General features: G+C 28.1%; 3 protein-coding genes across 3 annotated transcripts; 2 read left to right on the forward strand and 1 right to left on the reverse strand.

Annotated features, from left to right (window-relative positions):
• Window positions 1-702: 702 nt before the first annotated feature.
• Window positions 703-3,057, reverse strand: GO595_000067 (F5/8 type C domain containing protein; the record flags this gene model as incomplete). Its single annotated transcript, XM_067920072.1, has 1 exon — window positions 703-3,057. The coding sequence occupies one exon, from the start codon at window positions 3,055-3,057 to the stop codon at window positions 703-705; it is 2,355 nt and encodes a 784-aa protein (XP_067779522.1).
• Window positions 3,058-10,597: 7,540 nt separating this feature from the next.
• On the forward strand, window positions 10,598-12,154 carry GO595_000068 (RhoGAP domain containing protein; the record flags this gene model as incomplete). Its single annotated transcript, XM_067920182.1, has 1 exon — window positions 10,598-12,154. One exon carries the CDS (start codon window positions 10,598-10,600, stop codon window positions 12,152-12,154), a length of 1,557 nt encoding a protein of 518 aa, XP_067779523.1.
• Window positions 12,155-15,061: 2,907 nt separating this feature from the next.
• On the forward strand, window positions 15,062-17,476 carry GO595_000069 (Adaptin N terminal region family protein; the record flags this gene model as incomplete). The annotated part of the gene is made up of 1 exon (XM_067920293.1): window positions 15,062-17,476. One exon carries the CDS (start codon window positions 15,062-15,064, stop codon window positions 17,474-17,476), a length of 2,415 nt encoding a protein of 804 aa, XP_067779524.1.
• Window positions 17,477-17,490: the final 14 nt, after the last annotated feature.

Below are 17,490 nucleotides of genomic sequence, written 5' to 3' on the forward strand. Positions count from 1 at the left end.
GAAGGTAAAGGATATTCTCCTTTTTTCAATGCCCATGACTTGCGAATGTTAAGAGCATCTGTAGGATATCTAGAAATATATTTTGTCCAATGTTTTATTCGATAAAAAATTGCGTTATTTTTTCTGATTAACATAGAATTTGGTAAATTATTTGAATGCATAAGAACTCTGAGCATGAGGCTTGAACAAATGGAAATTATGATTACTTGGAGTGCAACAAAAAACTGAGAGTTGAGAAAATCGTCAAGTGTAGGGTACATCTATAGGTCGAACAGAGATATTCAAATACACATTACGCAATTTTTCACATCATATGTCATATAACCAAATATAGAAACACAACTGGGTCATTATTAGACCAGCAAATGCATTTGTGATTGCAAAATTTTTTGGATTTGCAAATATTTGTTTAGTGAAACAAATTCGTATGTGTTAATACTATTTAATCCATTATATATAAACGATAATGGCTTCTCGACATCTTCGATCTGTGAATCAAATGTCTTACGAATTCGTAAGAAGTCAATGTGCGTGTCCAACATTTGGATTCTGCTGATTGCATTCACAAATTGCAAATGAACATATAATGGTTTGGCTTGTAAGCCATTTATCTCATCAAATTCTTTCAACGTATTTACATAATTAATTTTTATTTATTCACAATTCAAATTACAAATTATTCTCTTTACTAATAAATTTAAATCATTTCCTTACCTCTTCCTTGAAGTATTGATTTGCACCGCTTATAATTCCATAAAACTCAATCTGTGACAAACACAAAACATTTTGTTTTGCCTTATTTGGCCCATTCATTCTCAATCTCAGCTTATTGTAGCTTCCAGTTTTCGTAGTGATGAAGTTATTAACTGCGAAACGCTGCGACAATTCGTTTTGATTCTTTCTTGAATCGATAACATTCCATACGCTTCCACTATCATCGCATCCTTCTAGCACCCAGTTGGTCATGAAGTTCGGCCCTTCTCCAGAACGAAGTCGATATTGTTTAACTTCGACATGAATATTTCCAAATCCGAACATTATAAATGGTTCTTTAATAAACGACACAGCTGGCGATGCCCACATTCCGCCATTCTTGTAGAAGTTAGGGTCAACTAAATGGAATGGGTCACAAGCAGTTTTGATAGTTATTCGATTTTTATGCTTACTGTTAGTTCGTAAGTAATTTACGAGGCCATTCCATTCGTGCCCTTGTTTATACGGGAAATTAAATGGACTTTTATCATCTGTTGATTGGCCATAAAATTCAATGCTTTTAAATGAGAGACAAAAGTTATTCCTAGAATTGGCCCCTGTTTGAACAAGTCGAATGTAACGAAAAGGTTGGACATTTTTGTCGCATTTCCATGTGCCCATTTTTCCTTTTCCTTTGAGCACGTTGGCATCCGAAATTGAATGGATCGTTTGCCACTTTTCTTCATCGTTGGAACCGTCTAACCGCCACTGGCGGAGGTGAGGTGAATCTCTGGATAAACCATTCATAATTGAATAGGCCTTTACAACGAATTCAATTTTTCCGAGGTCAAATTGAATCCACATGTTTTCAATTGGAGGGGATGTGTAACAATCATTACCAGTGGATGATGGATGATCAAGAATTGTATTAACGTTAGAAGAGCCTTGAATATCAACAATATCGTATACAGGAAATCGAGAACCTTTTTGAAGAAATCCAAAAATACCAAAATCAGGATTTTGTGGATTGAAATTAATGTCATACACAGCACCAAAACCAAGAATACTAGAAAGAGATTCTCGAATAGCAGCAAGATTTGCACCTGGTTCTTTGATCATCTGTCGAACTTGTTGGCTGTTCATGGATGATGAATATTTGATCAAGTAAGGCATAAGAATGGCGTGAGCGCTTTTATCTTTCTTACAAAACTCTAATAACCATTTTGATAATTCTTTCGATTCGCTATGGTTCTCTGAAAGACGGATAAGAACTTGACGAATGATTTCATGTGGTAGGGATTTAAGTTGTTGGCCTTCAAGGAACTTAGAAATATTTGTTGCAATGTAATCAATATGTTTATCAAGTGGAAGATTATGCTTATAGAGCTCTTGAACAAAGTAAAACGCAAGCGATGGATCTGTAAAATCGTTTATAAGGTGTAATGTAGCTGATTTAAGTGTTTGGATTCCAAGATAATCGGAACATAAAAGAAGGAAAACGGCATTATCTGGACATATTCGAATTTGCCTTCCATTAAGAGTATCGACAATGAGGTCGAATGGGCCTGGAATATCAATTGGAATTTCTAAATAATTATTTGTCAAATTTTTTTCGGTGTTTTGAAGGACTTGCTCTTTGATTCTGGAAGAGTATTGGGAAGCAAGAAGAGAATTAACGTAATAGCTGTTATTAAGATGGCGAATTTCAAAGTCAAACCATCGATTAAATTGAATACGATTTGGAATATTGTTTAAGATTGGCGTTGAAACTATGGCTGGAATGTCAGGGTCTTGATCTGTAAAGTTTAGGGCCTCAATATCGAACATTGGATGACATAATTGGAATCCAGGCGATGATAGATTTACAATTGCACTTTCTCGAAGGTTACTATCACCAATATTAATAATTGCCATTCCAGGTAGAGGGTCCTTGCCATAAGAAGCCGGATGTAAAATTTTGATTGATTGAAATGGGAAATTTTTGGATTTAAAAACTTTTGATATAGAATCGACATCTTGTGATGGGCTCTTGAAGAATAGGAAAATGGATTTTTTGTATTGGTTAGAGATGCTATTAGGATTTCTGAGTGTTTGAAGAATATTTCCACTTATTATTTTTGGAGTCTGATCTCTAAGACATTGTTCTGCGCTTGCACTCAATGTATATTCTATAACAGCCACTCCAATTGGGTAAGGGATACAAATTTCTTCTTGTGCAGTAAAACTATTTTGGAAAAAATATTGGTTGAAAAATTTTATTCGCTTGATTGGACCATACTTTGCATAGAGATTAGTAACATCTACAATTGTAGCGGTAATTGGTAAGTTTGAAATATAAACTCTATGCTTTCCACTGGGAATCATGAATGTTTTGCAGGAAAGTTTCGAAAAGTGCCACAAATAAACTACTTAATTATTTCTTCAACAGCTTCATGTTTATCAATATAAATTAACACACTGTTTTATGGTTTAGTAAATTTAAATGTTGACAATTTGATATAAAGGATGCATTTGTTTAAAACAAAATAGTTAAATTATTTCTCGATCAAATATTAGTTTAGCACATTTGATTTTAATTTTTGTAATTTAATATATCGGTCTATGTAAACATAAAAAAAATCAATCAAAACGAAATTTTACTTATGTTTAAATTCATTGATTCGGTTTAATCAAAATAAACGAATTTATTTTCTTTGAAATCAACTGCAAATGGATCTTCATCAATATTCATAAGTGAAGCTCCTGTTTCTAATGTGTTTTCACAACCATTTCCCTCAATGCTTTTCACTTCTAATTCACTTGAATTCTTTTTACGTAGAATATGAATTATCAAAATAGTAATTAATATGAGAACAATAATTACTACTGCAACTGAAACAGAAATAGCTACGATTGGTATTGAATTATTGTTTTCATAAGTTCCTTGTGCATATAGTATAGTATATGAATAGAAATAATGACTATAATATAAGGTATATCTAATAACTGTGTATTCATAGAAAATAAATATTGTTTGAACATATGTAAACATTGAGTTTAATTGCGAAATGTAACCAGATACTGATTGTGTCATATTTAAAATAGAAAATGATTGCATAATTTGCAATGAGTATGATAACGAAAATGTGATTGAATATGTCGCATCGCTCATAAGCTGTGAATTTGAAGATGTTAATGTATTTGATTGTGTAAAACTATTTGATTCGGAAAATGTATTTGATTCAGAAAATGTATTCGATTTGGTGAAAGTATTTGAAGGTGTAAATGAATTTGATGGTGTACATGTGAATGATTTTGTCGGCATTGGATCGCACTCATCAAGAGTTATTCCTTTACTAACATTTAATTCACCAAATTTGTCGCCTTGGTAATCATCATATACCATTACTGTGCCTGTTGCAATGCTGGTAAAACCTCTTGATGAAGGAGGTGTTCTCCCTGCAAAATAAATGCATTTTAGATTTCCACAATTTGAAAAAGCATATCCACCAACAGTTAACTTAATATCTCCATTAAAGTAAACGGAATTTAAGTTTCCACAGTAATCAAATGCAAAAGCTTCAACAGTTAAAGCATTGCCAACATTAAAAATGACGGAATATACGCCACTATACATAAAGGAATATGCACCAATCGTTAAATCCATTCCTACACTAAAGTTAACGGAATCAGTGCTACAGTACTCAAAGTTGTATGATCCAAAATAAAAGTTTTTGCCGACATTAAAACAAATCAAATCTGGGCTGCCACCAAAAACATATGAATTAATGGTTAAATCCAATCCTACATTAAAGTAAACAAAATCTAAATTATTACAACCACTAAAAGCATATGAACTAATTGGTAAATTGTTTGTAGCATTAAAACATATGGTCTTTAGATTAGTACAACGGGTGAAAGCATATGTATCAATTATTGGGTCCTTTTCCAAAGAAAAGTAAAGAGAATTAAGATCTTCTATCCCAGTAAATGCAAAAGATCCAATATACAAAACAGAATTATTATTATTAATTTTAACATTATATAAGTTCGTAGTATAATAAAATGCATAATTTCCAAGATATGCTATATTCTCTGATTCAAATGTAGACATTAAAGAACAATAATAAAATGCACTATTTCCAATTGTTACAACAGATTTAGGTATAGAAATATTTTCTATGGAACATTTGTAAAATGCATAATCTCCAATAGTTGTAACTTTATCAGGAATTGTAATATTAGTTAAAAATGTACATTGATAAAATGAGTAATTTCCAATATTGGTAACTGAATTCGGAATTTCAAAATATTGATTTGATTTTCCTGGTGGATACAAGATAATATTTGATATATTTTTGTTATACAGAACGCCATCATCTTCGAAATTAGAATAATTTGGATTATCTTTTGAAATATTTATATATTGAAGAGAATTACATTGATAAAATGCAAAATCTCCAATAGTTTCAGTTGAATCAGGAATTGTAATATTAATTAAATTCGTACATTGATAAAATGCATGGTTTCCAATTGATATAACTGAATTTGGAATTATTATTTCACTTAAATTACATTTAGAAAATACATAATTTCCGATATTTTTTGTGCTTTCTCCAATGAAAACTGATGACAAACTAGAACAGCAATAAAATGCAAAATCTCCAATTTCTAGAACAGAAATTGAGATTTCGATAATATTTAGCTTTGTGCATTGATAGAAAGCATAATCTTCAATATCTATAACTGAATCTGGAATTTCAACATTATTTAAAATACTATATGAAAATGCATATTCTTTTATTACTCTAACTGTATTGGGAATTTCAAAATATTGGTCTGATTTTCCTGGTGGATAGAAGATAATATTTGATATATTTTTGTTATAAAGAACACCATCATCTTCGAAATTAGAATAATTTGGATTATCTTTTGAAATATTAATATATTGAAGAGAATTACATTGATAAAATGCATTAAATCCAATTGTTGTAACTGATTTTGGAATTGTAATATTAATTAAATTTGTACATTGATAAAATGCATAGTTTCCAATTGTTATTATATTATCTCCATTAATGATTGTTGTTAATTGATTACAATAACCAAATGCATAATCACCTAATAATGTTACTGAATTCGGAATCATAATATTATTCAAATTGCTACAATAATAAAATGCATAGTTTCCAATTGTTGTTATATTATCTCCATTAATGATTGTTGTTATTTGATTACAATAACCAAATACATAATCACCTAATAATGTTACTGAATTTGGAATCGTAATATTATTCAAATTTCTACAATAATAAAATGCATAATTTCCAATTTTTGTTACTGAATTTGGAATTGTAATATTCTTTAGTTCATTGCAGCTATAAAATAGATAGTCTCCAATCTGTTCTAAATTTTCGCTAATTACAATAAATTCTAATTTAGAACAATAATAAAATGCATAATTTCCAATTTTTGTTACAGAATTTGGAATTGTAATATTATTTAGTTCATAACAGTAATTAAATGCATAATTTCCAATCTCTTCTACATTTTCATTAAAATTCACAATTTTCAATTTTGAACTTGAACCAAAAGCGAAATCTCCAATTGTTTTAACTGAATTTCCAATTGTGATTTCATATGTATTGTAGCAAGAACAAAATGCATAATGTCCAACAGATATAACAGAATCAGGAATTGTAATATTATTTAAGTTCGAACAATAATAAAATGAATAATCTCCAATAGTTGTAACTGAATTAGGGATTGTAATGTTCTTTAGTTCATAGCAATTATAAAATGAATAATTACCAATAGTTATAACTGAATTAGGGATTTCAAAATATTGGTCTGGTTTTCCTTGTGGATACAAGATAATATTTGATCTATTTTTGTTATAAAGAACACCATCATCTTCGAAATTAGAATAATTTGGGTTATCTTTTGAAATATTAATATATTGAAGAGAACCGCATCGATAAAATGCAAAATTACCAATTGTTGTTACTGATTTTGGAATTGTAATATTACATAAACCATAACAATAATAAAATACGTAATCTCCAATAGTTGTAACTGAATTAGGGATTTCAAAATGTTGGCCTGATTTTCCTGGTGGATAAAAGATAATAGATGAAATATCTTTATTGTAAAGAACGCTGTCTTCTTCAAAATTGGAGTAATTTGGATTCTCTTTTGAAACATTTATTTGTCGAAGAGAACCACTTTGATAAAATGCATTAGTTTCAATTGTGGTAACTGATTTCGGAATAATAATCTGATATAAACGCTCACATTGACAAAAGGCATATTCTTTGATTGTTGTAACTAAATTTGGAATTACAAAAGGTTCTCCTGTTTTTCCTTGCGGATAATAGATAATGGTTGAAATGTTTTTATTATAAAGGACACCATCACCTTCGAAATTAGAATAAATTGGATTCTCTTTTGAAACATTTATTTGTTGAAGATAATTACATAAATGAAATACATTATATTCAATTTTTATTACTGACTTTGGGATAATAATATCATATATGCGTTCACAACGACAAAATGCATAATCACCAATTGTTGTAACTGAATTTGGAATTATAATATCATATAAATTATAACAATAATAAAATGCATATTCTCCAATTGTTGTTACTGAATTTGGAATTACAATATTGTATAAATTATAACAATAATAAAATGCATAATTTCCGATTGTTGTAAGTGAATTCGGCATTGTGATTGTACTCAAAATTGTACAATTTGTAAATGCATAATCACCAATTATTTTGATTGAGTTTTCCATGGTAATATATCTTATTGATCTGCATTCTATAAACGTGTTGTTTGGAATTTCAATGATTCCGGCTGCAATGATAATGGTTTCTGCTTCGTATTTTCGAAAGTCGTTGAAATCATTAAAATTTCTAATAGTTAATGTTTTTGATTCTAAGTCATATTGTTGTAATGTACGTGTAAAGAACATGAAGAAAATTAATAATGAAAACATATTAATTACAGAGTTTCTGATTTTATATATCCTTGCTTTAATTATTATGGATAAAATCAACACAAACATTGAAAACTGTTGAGTTAAAAGAAAAACATTTTTAAAGAATATATTCTTTGGGTTATAAACCAATGTAGTGAAAATATAATGGATGGGAAACAATTGATCCATATGCACAGGAATAATTGCATTATTACTTAATCCGTATGTATTTATTATATCCAGCATTCTACAATTTGAAACTAATGATCGAATATTTGCTCTAATATTACCTATAAAGGTTTTGTTTGCAGTAGAAATTTCATGTTTTATTGAGCTTGCATTATGTAATGGGAAATTACAATGATCCATTTGGAGTTGTTTCTTTTCTTCTTTAACGATATGAGGAGATAGGGTTTTGTATAAAATTATCATAAGGGAAAGAAAGGAATAGGCTTTCATGGCCATAAATATTTATGGAACAATTCCAACAGTTGACATCATTCAATTATTCTGAGTTAATTTTTTGCGGTTCATGATAGAATTTTTCAGATGGGTTATTTTAAATGGTCAAGCTGATTTTTTTCAAATGAAAATATTGGTATAAGTTCTTAATTTTATGTGTTACTATTTATAAAATATAATAAAATAATAATAGTTTTATTAATTATAAGGAAAATGTTGATAGTATTTATCTTTTTTTATTGAGATAATGCTATTTAAGAAAAAAAATACTTTTCTATTCATAGCTGTTACATGCTTTTTGACAGTTCTTCTGGTAACTTTTTGGGTGAAAATACAACCAAATTTGGTTGTAAAAAATCAGCTATGAATGGGTCCCAAAAGCTCCAAGCTTTTTCACAGGTTGGAACAACGATAATTCAATTCAATAATGTTCGTCCATTTTCAATTCATTTTAACAGTTTTTTATTATGTCACTTCATTTTGATATGGCTGTGAAGTCATGAACAACATTGACCGAAAAGGTCGTGAAAAAACATTTTGACTTGAGAAGATGACAAATTTTTAGATATCATACTTCTATTATAATTATATAATTGTTTCTTCGAAAAAGATGGAAAACATTGCTTGAATGTTATCAATTAAAAATATAGTTACTATAAAATAATTGACAAATATTTAAGCCATCAAACCAACAAAACTATATTAAGTATGTTAAAGATAACTGCAAAAAATCTATACACAAAAATTCCGTAAACGAATATTGGTACAGAATTACCTCCATTACTTTTATGTTATCGCAAATATATAACAATTCAACTAAAAGAAGAAGAAACCAAGTAAAACATTTAATGTTTATATGTTTTTTGAAAACTCAAGACATCTTCCAAAAATCATAACAATACAAAACTATAAAAATAGTTGATGTAAATATTATTAGAATAATTGGAATTTCATTTCATTAACTTTATTACAAAAAAGAGTTAATCAAAAACTTTTGATTACTTTTTAAAAAATGTTGAAGAGATTTCAAAAAAGGATTGGGAATTAAATAAGAAATTAATTAAAGAAGGACAGAATCCAACTGAAAAATAATTCGAAATGATGAAATGGAAAAACTTCAAGAAATATCGTCACAAACAAAATTTTGATTTTAATTAAATTATATAATCATCACTTTATGAAAAATGTACATTTTTGATCAAAAGAATATTACATTAATTGATTATGCACCATTTCTTGGCTCAATTAAATGTTTTAAATATTTACTTATAAATAATGATATAAAGAATTTTCACATAGGTAAATATGCAGTTGCAATTGGAAATGCAGAAAAAATTTTTTATGTGAACAAAATCATGCATTATTTTATGAATCATATGAAATAGTAAATATGTTTCATCAAAATGAAAATAAATAATCACCAAAGAATAGATAATTAAAAGAATTAGGAACAAAATGTGTTTTATGAACTTTTTTAATTGAAAGAATGAAAATTAATAAAGATATAATCATTGCTTCTATTACAAAAAGTAATTTATTTATCAATAGCACAACACTTTCTTGAAAAAAAGTTAACAAATTTTTTGGATATCGAAACTATTTATGATAATGTAAATTATTTTAATGCTTAGTAAAAATATTAAACCCAAGCAAAACTTCATATTTTATCTTATATATATCTATACTCACATATAGTTTTGGCATTTAATTTCATTTAAATATATTTGCAATAAATTAAAAGAATTAATATAAAATACTTATAAATGGTAATTAAAATCGAAAAGGTAATGTGATTTTTGCATAACAAATCATTAAGCCAAAAAAATTTTCGCTTTAAAGCCCATTTAATCCCCAACAGATCTAAAAGCGATAGATATCAATAAACAGACTCAGTGAAATTAGCTCTAACTTTTTGATTGTTAAAATGACCTCATATAATAAATGTCATTTTACTCCAATTAAATTTATATGCATATTATTGGTGTATGAAGCCAAATAAAGATTCAAAATTCTATCGTAATTATGAAAAAACTCATATCGGCAATATAACGATGAGGCAACAAAAAGTAAAGAAATCATTGACGAATAATATATATTAATATATATTAATTTTTAAAAATATTTTATTTAGCAATCTAATAAAATAATTTCAAAGTTACGATATATCTTAAAATAATTATATTTATACGATTATAACCGATAATCACTTTTTAGAATTTCTCTGATCGTTTTTTTCACCGCCATTATTTTTTTACTTTGCACAATTTTAAAAGGAACCGCCATTTTTCTGGCGAAGTTCTTTTGAAAATCATTGAATAAATTCGTGTCCAAACGATAGAAATAATCATGATTCCGGCGGAATAATTGAATGCCGTTGCAACGGAAATTTTGCATTCTAACGTACAAAACCGCTGTAAACCGTCACAATAATTGAAAAAGCAGTAAATTTTTGAGAGGCCGAAAACACAACCATTATTTATGAGTGAACAAAATGTATATTATATATATAAACACAATGGTGAACCATATTATTTCAACGCGAAAACAGAAGAGCGTACTTGGGACTTCCCAACTGATGGCGTAGTAATTGATCCAAATACTCATCAATACATCTTAAATCCTAATACATCAAGAAGAAGAACAAGTACATTCGTAGTTTCTCATAAAAAAAAGCCGGACGTAGCAGTTGAACATGATGACAAAAAAAAGAAGAAGCCTCATAAGAGATTTAACAAACGAATAATAACAAAAAAAGCAGGATCTCCATTAATTCCTAAACCCACTTCAGTTAAAATACAAGAACCTGTTAGTCAAGGAAGCACTATTGATCCAACTTCATTATGTTCTGATAATGGGAAACCATTATATTATCCAAAGTCATTTGATTCAGATCTTAAAAATGATGATATTTCAAAATTATTTCAAAGTATTGTCGAGGAAAAGAAAGGCAGGAAATCATCACAATCTTATGGATTCCAAGATAAACCACTTATTGTTCCATTTTTGAAACATGATAAAAATGTAGCCAAAACAGCTCTTCGTATCTTCAAGTGCATTCTTATGTACACCGGAGTTAAGTCATCCAAGAAAGTTGATGGAACAATTAATCAATTTGTTGAATTTGTCAAAAAAGATTCATCTCTTATCAATGAAACATATCTTTATCTCCTTAAGCAGACCAACACCATTCGTTACGACACTGCCTTTGTTAAAACTCTTGAATTATTTCATGTCATGATATCCACGTTTGTTCCATCCAAAGAATATTTCCCATATATTCTTGGCCACCTTGCCCGTATCTCCACCAATAGTTCCAATGAGTCTGCTAAAGATTTAGCCTTCTATATATATATTCGCGCGATATCTCAATTTACCTCCGAAACCCCAATAACAGTACCTCTTGATCAAATCCTTACAGATTCCACCAAATCAACTCGACAATTTAATGTTAGTCTTCCAGAGATAATGTTTTCACAACAACGTACAAATCCGAATCTTCCAATCCCAATTTTCCTTTACAAGATCATCAGTGAGCTCCTCTCAAAGGATTGTTTGCATACCCATGGAATATTCAGATTATCTGGAAAAACCGTTAATTTAGATCAATATCAAAACACAGCCAATTCTGGCGATTTTAGCTTTTTGGCATCCATAGATGTCTATGATCTTTCATCGTTATTCAAATCATGGATCCGTAGTATATCCGGAGCAATCTTAACGAAACAATTAACTGAACGTTTGGTCCAAAGTAAAAAGGAACAATATATGGACATAGTTAACGCGATGGACGTAATCAATCGGAACGTTTTGATGTATTTGGTCGGGTTCTTGAAGAAACAACAAGAAACTTCAGAAGAAACGAAAATGGACATTGGAAACCTTGCGATGGTATTCAGTCTGAACATAATATATCCGACAGAAAACCCGGACTTAATCGTCAGGTTACAAACAGCCGCTTCCGCTTTTGTGGAATTCTTAATTAATGAATGGGATACGAGTCCGTTATATCCATTGCCGAATGTGTTCAAAATTTGATTTTAATATAAATTTAGAAAGATTGTTCAAATAAACAGAAAAAATATATTAAAATTTGATATGAATAAAAATGTTAAATATAAATACTTTAATGATTAATTTATCATGATCTTTTAAAACAAAATACAAATATAATCAATGAAGATAATTGTGATGAGAAATACAGAAATGATAATTTAACTGATTTATCTATGTTTTATTCATTTAAACTAAAAACAATATTCACAAGATCTTGTAATATTTGAAATTCTTTATCTAAATGGATTTGGTTGCTACCCATCTACACAGGATATAATGATTCATTTACATCGAAATCGTTAAATATTTTCATCAGATGAAAAAAATTTAAGAGTAACTCACATCATGAAGTTGTCAAAAAAGCTATTGATGGTTGTTATTATGCTTAATATATTGGATGTATTGTTTCACCACGAGAAGATTTTCTTCCAAAAGAAATAATTGCGACGAATGTAACAGCAGCAGAAAATATCGTTAATTTAGTTAAACCAAAAACTAATGCAGATAATATTAAAGTTGTTTATATTGGGACAGTATCACAAACAGGAGATCGTCATTATCTATGATGTGAATGTTTATCAAATGAAAACAGGTGATAAACAATATCATTTTATTCAATTAAATTCTTTTTCACATTGAGAAATTGCTTAGAAAGATATACATTTAGAAGAAATGAGAGATTGGGCATTAAACATTATTTTAAAATTATGAATAGTAAAAATATATTTCAAGCAAAACTAATAAATATTTTTTGTATTACTTTCATTCCTTTCTTTTTGAGTAATTAATTGAACAATTTCTGTATGACCATTTTCAGATGCTTCTATAAGTGCTGTTCTAAATAATTTAAATAATTTCCTTATACTAAATTAAAATATCAAATTTTTAATATAAATTTTAATTAAAACAAATTAATATCTTTAGCATTAATATCAATTCCTTCTTGTTCAAGAAGTAATTTAACAATTTCAATGTTTCCACTTTCTATTCCAAACATAAGTGATGTTTTAAATGTTAAAATTAATTACCGAATATTATATTGAAATAAAAAATTATTAAAATAAATATCAAACAAAACAAATAAATATTTTTAGCATTAATATCAATTCCTTTTTGTTCAAGAAGTAATTTAGCTATTTCTATGTAACCTTTTTGTGATGCAATCATAAGTGCTGTTTCAAATATTTTATATAATTTCCAAATATTATTTTGAAACCCAAATTTATTGAAATAATTTCCATTCAATACAAATAAATAACCTTAGCATTAATATCGATACCTTTTTGTTTAATAAGTAATTTAACGATTTCTATATTATTTTTTTCACATGCCAATGTAAGTGCAGATTTAAATATGTTAAATATTTTTCAAGTATAATTTAAATCATTCAAATAAACGAAAAATTAAATTAAAAAATACCTTCAGCACTATCATCTACTACATTTTTTTCAAGAAGTAATTTTACTGTTTCTATGTGACCATTTTCAGACGCTTTCATAAGTGCTGTTTCAAATAATTTAAATAATTATTTTATATTGTTTTAAAATATCAAATTATTAAAATAATTTCTACTTAAAAGTAATAAATACCTTTCCAATAGAGATTGATTCCTTTTTGTTCAATAAGTAATTTAACTATTTCTGTGAAACCTTTTGAAGATGCTTTAATAAGTGCATTTTCAAATATTTTAATTAGACCCAAAATATTATTTTGAAATCGAAAATCATTAAAATAAATGCAAAATAAAATAAATTAATATCACTCCAATTGATATCAATTCCTTTTTGTTCAAGAAGTAATTTTATTATTTCTATTTTTCCATTTTCAGATGCAATAATTAATGCTGTATTAAATAATTTAAATAATTTCCAAATATTATTTTAAAATATAAAATTATTTAAATAAATATTAAATAAAACAAAAAAATATCTTTAGCATTAATATCAATTTCTTTTTGTTCAAGAAATAATTTAACTATTTGTATGTAACCTTTTTGAGACGCATTCATAAGTGCTGTCTGAAATATTTTTAATAATTTCCAAATATTATTTTGAAATTAAAATAAATAATTAAAATAAATATCAAATATAACTAATGAATATCTTTAGCATTAATATCAATTCCTTCTTGTTCAAGTAGCAATTTAACTATTTCTATTTGGCCATTTTCAGATGTATACATAAGTGCTGTTTTAAATAATTTAAATAATTTCCAAATATTGTTTTGAAATAGGAAAAAATTATTAAAATAATTATTAAATAAAACAGATGAATATCTTTAGCATTAATATCAATTTCTTTTTGTTCAAGAAGTAATTTAACTATTTGTATGTGACCTGCTGAAGATGCTTTAATAAGTGCTGTTTTAAATATTTTTAATAATTTCCAAATATTATTTTGAAATAAAAAATCATTAAAATAATTTTTAAATAAAACAAATAAATATCTTTAGTATTAACATTAATCCCTTCTTTTTCTAAAATAGTTTCAACAAGTTTAATATTTCCTACAGTGCAGGCAACCAAAAATTGATCATCAAACATTAATGAATTGTTCACTTTTAAATGTAAATTATTCAATAAATCACTGATCAACATGAAGGGATGATTTCTTCAGCAACGTATTATAACCCACTCATTTTTTTAACAGATCTAGTTTGTTCAAGTATATTTAAATTTCATGAAAATTAATGATAAACTCGAGATTTATCAAGTATGTTTTTTTAAAACAAGATTTTTCTAAACGGTCGATTGATAAAATTTAATTCAATGCTTTATTCTAGACATCACTTGAGAAAACAAAGAGAATGAATGCCTTTAGGCTACTTATGCAAAAGGTAACATCATCAAAAAACAAGCTTCCAAAGAAAAAAACGGATAAGATTGGAGAAATGGACAAAAAATCCGAACTTCCAGAGATTTGTCAAAATTTAGATTCAAGTAATCCCGAAATCAGAAAGAAAGGTGCTGAGCGCGTTATTTATCTTATGCGTTCAGGCGAAAATATGCGCCAACTTTTTTCGTATATGCTTCGTTGTGTTAATACTGATGATTTATCATTGAAAAAAATCGTTTATTTATATCTTATAAATTATTCATCGCAAGAACCCGAACAAACAATAATGGCAGTTAATACATTTGTGCAAGATTCACAAAATCCAAATCCAATAATTCGTGCATTAGCTGTTCGTACAATGTGTCGAATACGAATTCAATCCGTAGCCGAAAATATGGTTCTTCCTCTTAAGCAAACGCTATCAGATCCATCCCCTTATGTTCGTAAAACAGCAGCTTTAGGTGTATCCAAATTGTATGACATTATTCCCGAAATTGTTGAAAATTCTGGACTTTTCCAATCATTAATTTCACTACTTAAAGATGAGAATCCACTTGTTATCACCAATGCGATCACTTCTATTTTAGAGATTAATTCTCTTCGAACAAATCCAATTCTTCAATTAACATCCGAAACTGTCATTCCAATTCTATCAGCTCTTAATGATTGTACCGAGTGGTGTCAAATCACTTTACTGGATGCATTATCTCAATACATTCCAGAAACATCAAATCATGCAGAGTCGCTCAACGACCGTTTAATTTTTTTCCTCAAAAACGAAAACCCGGCGGTTGTTATCGGCGTGTTCAAATGCATCTATCGTTTTCTTGAATATGATAGTCGAGGACCAAATTATATATTAACGAAAGTGATCCCACCTGTTATGACACTTTTGAACACCACCGATCCCGAAATTCAATACATTGTTTTGAGAACTTTATCATTATTTGTTGTCAAATATCCCAATTCATTATCTAATCAAATCTCTGTTTTCTTTTGTAAATACAATGATAAATCATACATTAAAATGGAGAAGCTGAACATTATCATGGCCATCTGTACCAAATCTAAAGCTAAATTAGTGCTCGATGAATTATCACAATATTGTAATTCAGTTGACGTATCGTTTGTAAAGCGTTCAATTCATTGTATCGGCGAATTAGCGTTAAAATTCAAAGGGACATCACCATCATGCGTTGATGTGCTAATGAAGTTGTTGGAATGTAAGGCGGATTATGCGATTGAGGAGGCAATGATAGCGATGTGTGACATACTACGGAAGTATCCAGGCGAGTTTGAGAACGTAATTCCACAAGTATGTAATAATATGGACCAAGTTAAAGAACCTTTAGCTCGTGCTTCAGCAATATGGATCTTAGGTGAATATAATGAATATATAGAGAACATTGATGTGTTAATTGACCCATTTCTAGATACATTTCAGGATGAAGAATCAATTGTACAATCACAAATCATCACAGCACTCGTAAAGATCTTCATAAATAATCCGGAGAATTCACGTGATCAATTACAATTCGTATTAAATGAAGCAGCAAAATCAACAATTTCACCAGACGTACAAAATCAGGCGTTAATATATTGGCGATTATTAACTAATGATGTTAAATTTGCTAAAGATATTATCATATTCCCAAAGGATAATATCCAAAATGTTATTACTGTCGGTGGTACACAATATGATGAATCAGTGTTAGAAGAACTTTTAAGGAATATGGGATTAGCGTCAGGTGTATTACGTGAGTTACCATCGACTTTCATTATCAAATCGAATTCACAAAAAGAGAAAAACATTACAAAAGAAAAGAAATGGTATCAAATGAAAATTAATGATGACATTGATTTCATTGATATATTTATGGCCATCGACAAACAAAAGTTTTATTTAAAGATTAGTAATCGTTGTACATTACCGATCAGTGATTTTGCATTTGCGATTAATTTAAATATTATCGGGCTACAAATAGATAATGATAATGGTAATTTCCCTTCGAACTTAGATGAAGATGAAAATTGTATAATTAGTTTCGATTATAGTTTCGACTTAAGTCAATCAGATAACAAAAACAAAAAATATTTGGAAACTGCTTTAAGAACTAATTATGGTACTGTATTTGCTTATGGTCGAATTCCAATAGAAATTTCGTTAAATGATTCAGGGAAAATTTCCCAGAATAAATTCACAGAATATTATAACACATTTAAAGTCTCATTTAAATTCACTATAAATAATGCATTAATACCTGACGATGAGATATTAAATGATCGAAAAGTATTCGTCATCGGTAAGAATCATAACAAAATATTCGTTTGTTGTTACATTTCTGACGATTTAATTTTCGTTGGTGAATTATTCCAAAATGTAAATAATATTGAAGTATTCGGTTTCACTAATAACAATGAATTACATTACTTAATCGAAGAAAATGGTTATTATCTTTTCGCTGAATAAAAAAATTTGTATTT

Source organism: Histomonas meleagridis, assembly GCF_020186115.1.
Source record: "Histomonas meleagridis strain 2922-C6/04-10x chromosome Unknown contig_1, whole genome shotgun sequence".
In the NCBI taxonomy this organism is placed as follows: Eukaryota; Parabasalia; order Tritrichomonadida; family Dientamoebidae; genus Histomonas; species Histomonas meleagridis.